This window comes from Charadrius vociferus, unplaced genomic scaffold, assembly GCF_000708025.1.
Source record: "Charadrius vociferus isolate BGI_N301 unplaced genomic scaffold, ASM70802v2 scaffold147, whole genome shotgun sequence".
Lineage (NCBI taxonomy): Eukaryota > Metazoa > Chordata > Aves > Charadriiformes > Charadriidae > Charadrius > Charadrius vociferus.
This window is the reverse complement of record NW_009649570.1, coordinates 5,774,769-5,786,393: the sequence shown is the minus strand read 5'-3', so window position 1 is coordinate 5,786,393 and position 11,625 is coordinate 5,774,769. Positions and strand designations below refer to the sequence as shown.

The window sequence follows — 11,625 nt, the reverse complement described above, 5'->3', positions numbered from 1 at the left end:
GATGACCATATTCTAGATATACTATGTTCTTAGAAAAATCCCAATTCCTGATTTGGGATTCTAGATTCTTATCCGTTTCTCTGCATGCGTGTCCAGCAAACAAGGTCATTAGTCTTTAAATGCTTTGTTACAGCTGGCCTTTATTTTATTTTTTTTTTAAAGGGGACTTAGTTATATATGTCTTTCAAAAGTCTCCATTTGTATATATACGTCTTTTGTTTCATTTACCATTTATACATTTTACAGCAAAGGTCTCTCTCATTTAGAGTCAGTGTAGGCTTGCAGGACAAAGTAGTCAGTCCCAGATCTTTTACCACTCCTGTTAGAAGGAAAGAAAATGATTCTGAGCAGAGATAAGCTGCTGCTTTTGTATTTTAGCCCCTTATGTATTCCTGAGAGCTATCACAATGCAAGCACTGACGCAGTCAGTCACTAGGTCCTGCAGGCAAAAGCCCCAACGGGTCCTGCCAACTGCAGCACTGCGGTAGTATTCCACATGTGTTGTAGGTACAACGATGCAGGTTAAAAGGCCTATGAAGAGAAAGAACCAGACCCAATGCTAGATTTTGGCAGTCCAATGTATTTCTAATGTTCAGAGTACTAGCCCTCCAAATCAGAACCTAGTATTTATGTTAGGTGTTTTAGCTTCCACACACACAGAATGGGAGTGCTGAGGGTGGATAGTTACAGAAACACTTAATTTCACGAATAAAACAAGTAGAAAGAGTTCTTCACAACCATCTCAAGTTTGGGGTGTTTCTGCACAGTGCACATTAATGTGTCAATAGCCATCCAACATGTCAGTGCCTTTGGAGTCCTAACCTTTCTACTTATCTAGCACCCTGAGTATGCATATTTTAAACAATATTAAAAATGTAACAAAACCCCCTTTAACACCTGTATAGCCTAAGAGAATTTCTTTCATAAGATTCCATGTAGCCATAATGTCATCTGCCAGGATGTTTAATTGCTGATATTTCTAACTTCCGTGCCATTTTTCAAACACCTAGAAGCCAGGAGAGAGCTTAATATGTTTCAGCCCCAAAAAACCCAACAACCCATGTTTGCTACATGTATAGAGACAACCAGACAATAGCACCGCTTGTAAAGAGGCAGGGAGGAATCTTTGTTAATAATAACTGAGAAATACTGATAAGCAGATGTGTGATCTGCAGTACAGAAATCAAAGTGCAGGTCTGGAACATGATGAATCACTGGAGTGCAAATACCTCAGCACTGCAGGTGGGGAGATGCCATTGCCTGCAAGGGTTGGGCCACAATTTTTGCAAGATTTGACTTGTCTGGAACTAGCACCTGTGCTGATGCATAGGTACATAAGAGAACAACAGACAATGCATCTTCCCCTCAGTTCAGTCAACTTACATGCTCCCTGCTTCAGCATATCCCAGGCTTTACCCACGCTTTGGGGCCGTTATTGACATGTGGGGTTGTGAGCTGTCATTAACAAGCCTATGCAGTGAAACTAAGAAGATGTTTCAAATGAGAAAAACTAATTACAGCAGTAGCATTCACATTTAATTTTATTTATTGCATTTCTTACAATATATAAAAGCCAAAGTAATACAAAGAAAGTGAAGAAAAAGAAGTAAAAACCAATGGTGCTTCATCTGCCTAAACCACATTTCTAGTGCCACTTCAGATGATTTGCTATAACCTGCTTGGCCTCCAGTTGCTATGTCCTATCTTCCAGTCCTGTGCTCTCCTATGTCTCTGTCGTCTTATGACAACTAAAATGGTCTAGACACCTATGTTTATCAGCTGAATTTCACCTACTCATAGTGGTTACAGAGACAAACAAATTGAAATAATAAAGATTTCATATCTTAACAGCCAATGCAAAAACATTTTAACCTACTAACCTGATTTCTGTCACAGATACAGTATCAACTCATAAAAGGGATGAAAGGCAAGAACAGAAAATAGTCTGTGGAAAACTGAGGAGCAGTGAAATAGTAAGAGCCTGTAGGCTGACACATCAAACATATTGGAACCATTTATTTTCATTACAAATGGCAGTCTTCATGGCTCTGGAGCAATCCAACCTATAAGCAACTGAAAGAGCAATCACCACGCTCAGCAATGAGTAACTGATGCAGAGGTTCACTGAAACCACACATTGAACATACAAACTGCCTATTTTCCAAGTTCTACTTTCTCATCAAAGACCCTGGTGCAATTTTTCAGGTGCTACTCTGAGTAACTTCTGTAAACTCAATAAAAATGGCAATTGTTTTCTCTGTGTTAGGAAGTATCTCAGATCAAAGCCTCAAATTCAAATACCGTGGAAATTTGTGCATTTCTCTGTGTGTGCATTCAGAACTGAAATCTCAGCTTTACACTTCAAGAGTATGAAAGGTTGAAGTTCTCAGTCAGTTCAATATTGTGGATTCTGATGCTGAAATCTGAATATTGTGGCTGGAGTTTTCATAATATATTAACTTCGATATATTCTATGTAATTTCTTGATGTCATCTTAGGTTACAAATATATACATGCTTCAAATTTAATAACACCAGAATTTCTGTTGCCATTTAATACAGTGCTGCTTTATATTCTCCCATTTTCTCCAGCTACTACTACTTGGGTATGGTCTAATCCGACTACACCCTGGGCAGTGTCAGATGACTGATCTTTGCAAATCATCTTTTGATCTCATTACGTTTTTTCTATCTTCTTTATCACAGAAGTGGCCAAGAGTTGGAGAAAGCTCTTAACTGTACTTTCATGGCTCAATACAGTCCCGAGCACTGGATTAAGCACTGCTTAAGAATCCTTTCCAGAAATAGGTTCATCCAGTCTCCTATTCAAAGCACAATGAACTCCACGTGAGTTTTTCCATTAAGTTCAGAGGCTTTTGACTTGCTCCACAAGAAAAAAGAAAGCTGCCAGTGGAAATTACAGCTAAGTGACTCTTCCAAATTTTGGGATAAAATTCATCTCCTGTAGGTCAGCCATAGCAACTTGCCTGGCATAGCAAAATAAAATCATAACTCTTGTTTCTTGCATGTTTTTAACACTAAGATGTCTGTGCCAAAAGAATCTAAAGCAGCTTTACTACACATTAGAGCATCGCTTCTGATCAAAAAGGGACTGAATCCAACAAACAAGGTTCTGATTCTTCAAAGATGTCTGCGCTCACACTCCACTGCAAGACTCAAATCTACATTAGAAAATTAGCCGAAGCCATTAAAATATCATTTATCATATGAAGTTGTTAAGTGTAATAAGTGGCAGTAAGCTATCTAATATACCTTTCTACTTCATCCTAACTTTCTTCTCATGCAGCACTTCAGCTGAGCGGTTCGGAAGATCTTTCTTGTTGAATATATATGCTTCAAATGCAGAAAATGTATTCCTAGCAATTAAATGCAGCCATTTAAGCAAAACACTGTAATGAATATACTGGATGGAAAATGAAGATAAGGATAGGAGATGTAGTGTGCATATTTTTGTTAGCTGACTCTCTTCTGAAAATGAGAAGATATATTTATCTGTGTGTTGACTAGTGTGCATTGGGGCAGTAAATTAGTTTTCCATTCCATTCCATTCCATTCCGGTCTTGTGCGCTCTGGTTTGTCATTCACACAGATACAGCCCGAGGAGTGGAAGAAGCAGATTCACTGTTTTTCATCTAAGAGAACAAGCAAGAAATAAAAAGAGTGACTTGCTAATATTATTTGATTGGCATACTCCCAATATTGCCCTTATCAGGTGCCTCCAAGTCATTCAGCAGGGTGTTCTACAGGAGACGCTTACAAAGATGGTTAGAAGGCTAGATTGCTAGAAGGAAGGTCTGTGATAACTGGGGTCAGGGCCAAACAGGGATGGAGAAGCATGGTTGCTGCACTGGTGGATGTCACCTCCCGCAAGCTCCTGCGATGACAGTAAGCACAGGAACCTATTGATCTGGGGACCAACGATGCCCCACGATGATCACAGAAAGACTATGGGAGTAATCTGTGAGTGAGAGCTCTAGAGTTTCCATGGCAGAGCTTCAGAAGTTCAGGACACAGTATGGATTTATATGCTGACAAGGTGCTTGCTTCACAGATGTTGTAGGCTAAATAAAAACTTACACAGAAAAAGAATTATAGCCTGAATAGCAATGGGAACATGACTACAGTGAACAGTGGCAGAAAACATAGAATATAAAAGACCAGCATTATAAGAAGCATATTGCCTCATTTGTTTTTCTTCTGTATCCTTTTGTTAGCTCTGAGTTACCTATTTTTCTCCCAAAGAGTACTGGGCATAGTATCAGAACGAGGTGACAGTGTAAGAGTGCAAGTCACCGGGAGAAAGCACCAGGAAGGAAACTGAAGATGCTTGGAGGCTGATCCGTTGCATGCCAATAAGAGGAGCTATTTAATCCTCTACGGGATTTGACATACAGAAGGAAGGAGGAGGCTTCAGCAAAGAGGGGATTGTAAAAACTATGTAAATGTCAAAGAAAAAAAATTATACAAAACCAGGGAAATTCCAACACAATGCTTGAATGGCATTTGTTGGAGTAACTTGTGCGAGTGAGACCTGTTACCAGACATTTCAGTTACAAGGAGCTATAGGATATTGCTGTACACAAAGCATGACCAATTAGGCACCCCACCATTCAAGGGTGCCAAAAGCAGTACGCACTTCTACCCAGAGACACTTAAACAGACCTTTCCCCCACCTTCCAATTACCATCTCAGTAAAGTCATCTGCGCAGCTTGCCCGAATTTGATCAGCAGTCAGAGGGCTGTTCAGTGCAAAGGTGTTTTTCAGTCCTCTTTCATTCCTCACACTAGTGACTGCATCTCTCAAAGCAAAGAACACAGAGCATCCCAAGAAAAGTCCTGCCTCACCTATCCCCTGAAAAAGAAAAAAAAAGAAGTCAAACAGGTGTAGGTTTTGAGCAAATGAGAGTAGTACACGCCATACCAATATCAACTAAAAAGCTTAAAAGTTGGTGATTCAAAAAGTGTTTCATCCTTCAGAAAGGAAGTTTATTTTAGATTTAGTGGAAGCAAGTTTAGATTACATCAGGTCTTCTGATGGTAGCTGCTTTCAGGGAGCTAAAAAGGTTGATTTCAAATACTGGCTATTGATTTTAGAATATTTTTGGCTCATTGCTAAACTGAAATTTAGAATAACTGGCAAATAAAATTAAAAAAATCCAAAGCCAGGTACAGATATAACTAAGAAACAAAACCTGAACTCATGACAATTCCCTGCAGACAAACACCACTTACATGAGTCGGCTTGTCATCCTCACACTGGTTCTGACATAAGATTCACATTTGTTCTTTATCTCAAAGATAGGTCAAATCCACCCTTATTCCATAGTCCTCTCAGTGCTGTGGTACTGAACACTTTATTCTGGACTGGATTGGGATATTGCAATTGAATCTTACTTATCTCCTTGCTAAAATCTGAGAACCAAATGTCTTCCCCAAACATGCTGCATGAAGACAGAATCACACCTTCTTACAGTGAATTTTAAGGTTAATTATAAGAAATACGTTCACAGAAAAGGATAAAAGCTCTGTTTGAAGAGGGATATTAGTATCAACTGTCTACATCAGCTCTCTAGATGAGAATTTTTTCAAACAAATACTTTTCTAATTACGTATAACTGAGACAGCTTTAAATAATTTTAAACAACCTATTTGTTCTTCAATAACTTTCACCGTAAAATAAGCTTTTTCTTCCTGTCGTGTTGTTTTATTTTACTGTATTCTAAAAGCATACCTAACACTTGAAATGGCTGAAAAATTGCAGAATTATCTTCATCTTGATTTACCATTGCTACTTACATGCAACTGGCCAGGATATTTGCTGGTGTAAATTGAAGCAATGATTATACCAACTGAATACTTGAGCCAACCTCTTATATAAATACATACATACAGTCGTATTTCTTATTGCATAACACACATAAGTAAGCTGCACACTGTCATTGTCATTATGATTTCTCCATCAATTTATTTGGTATTTTTATTCTAACCCTTCCGTTTATTACCAAATTTTAAATGTATGGCTTTAAATTCAGCTTCCAGCTTCTGCGTATGGTCTGTTAACGAAACCCTCAAATTACAACTTGCCAACCACGAAAGATATGCAGCAATATCCTGCATTATGTCTTTTCATATTAGCTTCCCTGATGTCGTAAACAAAACAATTTTATGTACACTTGTTTGAAATGCTAAAGAAGAGAAACCAAAAACTTACATATGTTTTATATCAGAGTAATTTCTCTCTCTTGGGATCTAAGAATTATGCCCTGTAGTGGTTTGCTTACCTTGGATGCATAGATGGCATGAGGATTTTGGGAAGATGACAGCAGGGAAACACTAAACTGTTCTGGAATATCACAAACAGCAGGGATCTTATACTGATCTGGACCCCGAGTACAGAGAACTCCTTCTGGAGAATACTTTAATTCCTCCATTGTGTACAGTCCAATGCCTTGAACAAAGGCACCTTCAATCTTTAAATAAGAAAAGAAATAGCATTTACATTCTCATGTTTGGTAAAACAGGTAAAACTTTGGCAAGAACAGATTTGTATCACTAGCTGTTTGCCTAATTTTCTTCCCTGTTTGCCTAATGGGATCCTTCAGCATTTTGGGGCTACCAGGACAGTAAAGCTTTCACACTCCTTTCACACCAGGCAGAACAAATGCTTTCATGATGAAGTTATGAGATCTGTGGACCAGCCTGCAATGAACAAAGGTGTTTCCCTGCTATCAAGTGGGGAAGGCAGGTCAAACAACAAGAGAATTTGGAGACAAATCCTATCATAAATAGGATTTAAGTCCAGCAGATAGTGGGCATATATACATACAGGAAGTACTACAGGTCGACACCATAGGTAAAATTCAAGCTTCATTGACATCTACAAAGCTCTGACACTGACTCAAATGGGGCAAGTCTACAAGTAAAGGAAAGGACCTTCTAATATGATCTGACTTATAACATTATCTAGTAAGACATTAACATTTTCTGAATTAATAAGGTAATCTTCACTTCAGATAAGGCTATCAGTGTAATAGAAATACGACAGCAGGAAACTCGTGGCACATACCTGTCCTATATCCACAGCTGGATTTATGCTGCATCCAATATCCATAACAATGTCTGTTCTGAGGTTCTGTCAATAAAATTCAAATGCATATTACTGAGAGAGATACATGGAATTGAGGCATTAGAACATAATGTGGGTTAGAGTTGGTACTCAGTGGAATAATATTTGCTAAGATAGAGGCCCCTCCACGTGCACAATTTCAAAGTAATTTCCAATACCCCATTACAAGTAAAATGGGTTTGTCTCAACTTTAACAGAAGTTTAGCCAGAGACAGCCCTGCCAGATTTTTCCCATTGGACAAGGAAATCACCATATAACTAAGTACGGATAGAGGGCGTATGATCAGCAGTCTATGACATTTAGCTGTCCAGATGGTCAAAAACCTGGAAACAGAATATTTAGCTCTGCTGTAATTTGTTTGCTGGCAAACAGGGCGAGAACAAGCAAAGAAAATGTCAGATGTCTGCCATAACTCAACAGGTGAACCCATATGACACTAATACAGATATGCCAAAAGCTGGTTAACGCTGTGCAGCTTTCATTCTGCTCCATGTGTAATTTGCCGTTACGCTGTTGATATACTTACAATCATGTGAAGACAAGTAACTTATTAATGCAAAACCTGAATGGTTGTTGGAGCATCCAGTGATACAAATACCACTGACATTATTTACAAAACCTCCGTAACACTCAGTTATTACCTTGTGATCTCCTGTTAGACAGTTAATTTCAACCTCTGAACAAGCAGCTCCATAAAGAAAATATGAGAATGGATGTCCTTCTCCTTTCTCCCAATCCATGTTTTCATTGTAACCTCTGATGGAAGAAACAAAAGTCCACAAGAAGACAATCAACAAGTGTTTGCGTCGTAACAAAGCAGATGAAGACATGAAAGTTTGAAACTCCTTCAAGCGAAATCTTAAATAACAGGTCAGAACCCCAACAGTTAAATGCCCTGAAATCCTACAGAGCACTAGTAGTTTAGGTTTGATGGATCTGGTATTTATATAAAATTTAGCAGACAACCATGCTGCTATTTCAGTTCAGGAGAGTCTATAACCAGCATAATCCCAGAAATATACTAATAGAGACACGGTAATCAAGCAGAACATAAAATTTTAAGGTAATGGTTGCTGAGGTAATAGCACATAAGGGAATTAAGAAAAAGGAAGGAAAACTGGTCAGGACCTATGAAAGAATAATTTACAAGAGATAAATGAAAGAGTTAATATTACAGAAACTGCCTACAGAATGAGTGAGAGTGTTGAAACATGAATATTGAAATAAAGGTGTAATTACTTAGAAGGGAGTGGGACTAACTGAGGACACTATAGTAGTCAGGACTGATGGGGTAAATTCAACAGACACAACAGAACAGTGAAATGGGGTATGTCCCAGTCACATGAGCTGTGTGACCAAAGAATATTTTCTGACCATATACTACTGAAATGTCTTTGTTGAAGATATTTAAAATTATACACCACAAAACCATTACAGTATAATTCAGAGCACTGAACCATGCATTGAAAAAGGGATACACAAAATCCACATATTCAGTTTCTCACATTCCATCTACCTCAGCTGGCTTTGAGATTCTTGGATGTGGAGCATATGACTGGATAAGAACTAGATCAATACAGGATTTGAGGCTCAGGGATCTGCAGATGTTTTTGGACACCACTGAACTTCAATAGCAAAGTATGACTGTTGTTCATTGCTTTGGAGATGCCAACATTCCTAAAGGGCTGCATAAGCAGAAAACATACTTGAACAGATTTAACAGTAGGAAGGGACATTTTGTTTGGGCTTTTCTCAGTGTTTTAAGTAAGTATGGATTTGTGAAGTGCGTCTTCAACTTACTCCAGACTGCCTGAATATCTGAAAAGCTGCTATTGATAAGTAGGTAAATACAGGTGTAGGGCACAGCAGGCTAAACAGAAGCTTTGCTTTGAATCCCACCTGAGTTACAGCACAGGAATTTTTCCTTCCTGGTTCTTTATAAATACTGTGAAAGAATTCAGAGAAAAAAGGACCACAAGACTGAGAGAGAGCAGTGGGAATTAAGATTACTGTGTCCTACAATAGCATGCTGTTGTGAATAAATGTGTATCTAAGAGTATATATGGAAGGAATTTTCTGAGGCTACAGAAGCAAAGAGGTGAAAACAATGACTCCAAAACTAACGTCAGTGAGCAACACCACTTCTCATGTGTGCATTAAGTCTCCCCTCAGCTTTCAATTAATGCTGAATCATGGCATGATTCCTAAATAAGTTAAAAAAAAAAAACACCCAACATGAACTTTCTCTTAAACTTAACCAGATGTTTTCATTTCTCCTTCCTCTAAAGAGAAATAATCTTAAGGTTCAGATGGGCCTAATTTTCCATGAGTGCACCTGACTGCTAATCACAGGTGTGTGCTGGATAAATATTCTAATGCTGCCACCTGTTCTTCCTGTCATGCAATGCTGTGATCTTGTTTGTGGGTAAAAGTGTAAGTAATCTGTAGTACAACAATATTTATAGCTTATAGCAAAACAGCCTCCAGTAAATAAACTGTATTCTATTTTGCACACCTACTGTTATGGGCAGCAGTCACTTTCTTGATGCTTTCTGGTTTGCTAATGGCCAAATCATGGAGCAAAGATGGGACAAAATATTCTTTTGACAATTTCTAGAGAGTCCACGTAGGGCTAGGCATAAATTGGCACTTGAACTTTATACTCCAACCCCCATATCAAATAACTACATAAAACATAAGTTGAACCATTAGAAAGAACTATTGGACAGGATCTTCTATTCATGGCATTGGTTATCTTCAGAAATCAATCCTGGTCTAACCTATGCATTTTTAAGGAACCAGAGTATATTACCTAAAGTAGCCAGTAGCTGAAAGACTCACGCTCTGTTCAAAAGCTTCTTTAATCTGTAAAATATAGCAGCGTTTGTGGAAAACCAAGGAAGGAGTCAGAAAGGAAAACAACATACATATATTTACTTAATTTACATATATTTAATTAAACAGCAACCTGTAACAAAATGTGACCAGCTGAGTTAAGCGTGTTTAGCTGCACATGGGGCCTAACACCGTAGAACTAAACACCCTTTGCATAAGCAATCTGAATTCTTTTGGGGTAATACAGTAAGGAATAGACCAGTCAACAGTGGTGTTCTTGCAGAATCTTTACTACTGGTGATGCCATCGTCAGAAAGGGCCCTCCTCTATTTTTCTGCTCAAGTCCAATAGAAATGCGTCCCTCTGTCAATTGAATGGATCTGGTTGACAAGTGACTGAGATAAAAGATCTGCATGACCTATTTACACAAAAATGACGGTTGACAGGGCAAATGCTCTTTGCAGTGTTCTTCTGACAGTAGTAAATATGACAGCATGAGGCCTCAAATCCCCTTTCAGTGATTCTCATGTTAGATTTACTCAGTTTACAAACCAAGAAGTTATTTTATTTTTTTAAATTTGTGATTAATTTAAAATTACTGACTTTGCAAGATGTAAAATTAGTTCTCTGAATATATTAACATTCTTTCTTAGCTCAGCCATTTCTTCTAATATTTTGGGTGTGTCTGAATTATCCAAATTAATTTGGCACCTATTAGAGGAGATTATTTTTGCATACATAGCTGTCAGCTATCAAGCTACCACATGTATTCTAACATTATTTGCTATCGCTGGGAATTACTACTGCCAGGCGAGTCTTTACATTTCTGCAGTTATTATAGTATTTAATCACTTTAGATGAAACACCCTGGTGTATTGGATCTGTAAATGCCTCAAGGCCGGGACTGTCCTTTTCATTAGGCCATAGATAACAAGCAATACTGGATAAGAACACATAACAAACAGGTTTTTCTTTTAACATCTCAACACATAGGACTAGATTGTCAGCCATATTTTCATAAAAATAGTTGATATTATAGTAGAAAGCTTTTAGTTAAGAAAATTCAATTTCTAGCCCTAAAATTCTATTCCAGTTTCAAGTGGGTACAAGACAGGGGCCATTTCTATAAATAGCTTTAGCACTACTTCTGTACTACTCTCCTGCAAATGTAACTAATATTGTAACTAATTACACATTAGGGCAACAGGAGCAAGGATTCCTGCTACCTTTTGTGCAGTTCTGTAATATATTCCATACGGGAGACAGATGGAAGGAAGAAATTGAAAAAGCTTCTCTTTATTGATTTGGTAAAAATAAAGAATAGCCATGTAGGAAAACTGACACTGTACACATATACCCTGACAATCTTTTGGCAAAAGCTTGTCTGAGGGTAAGCTGGGGTGGGTCATGTTATTGCACAAGCTGACATCTTTTGTACATTAAAAACTTCCGTGCCTTGAAATGTGACTTCACAGATAGCTTCCCCTCCTTTCCAACTAGATATGATCTGGGGATTGTTTCCCACATATCTAAGTCAAGAACCAACATGACATCTTTCTGTGAAATAATCTGTTTCTACAGTTTTTAACTTTACGATTATTAGGCTGAGCAGACTGATAGACTACAACACGTATATCACAATT

The 11,625-nt window shown here is 38.0% G+C and overlaps 1 protein-coding gene across 1 annotated transcript in view; it reads right to left on the bottom strand.

Moving 5' to 3' along the window:
- Positions 1-382: 382 nt before the first annotated feature.
- Positions 383-11,625, bottom strand: part of AOX1 (aldehyde oxidase 1) — a 47,153-nt gene continuing 35,910 nt past the window's right edge. Inside the window, exons 30-35 of the mRNA XM_009890234.1 lie at positions 9,960-10,012; positions 7,789-7,903; positions 7,087-7,152; positions 6,302-6,490; positions 4,683-4,872; positions 383-531 (exon numbers count right to left, since the gene is read on the bottom strand). Coding sequence (XP_009888536.1) covers positions 383-531; positions 4,683-4,872; positions 6,302-6,490; positions 7,087-7,152; positions 7,789-7,903; positions 9,960-10,012 — 762 coding nt within the window. The remainder of the gene's footprint in view (positions 532-4,682; positions 4,873-6,301; positions 6,491-7,086; positions 7,153-7,788; positions 7,904-9,959; positions 10,013-11,625) is intronic.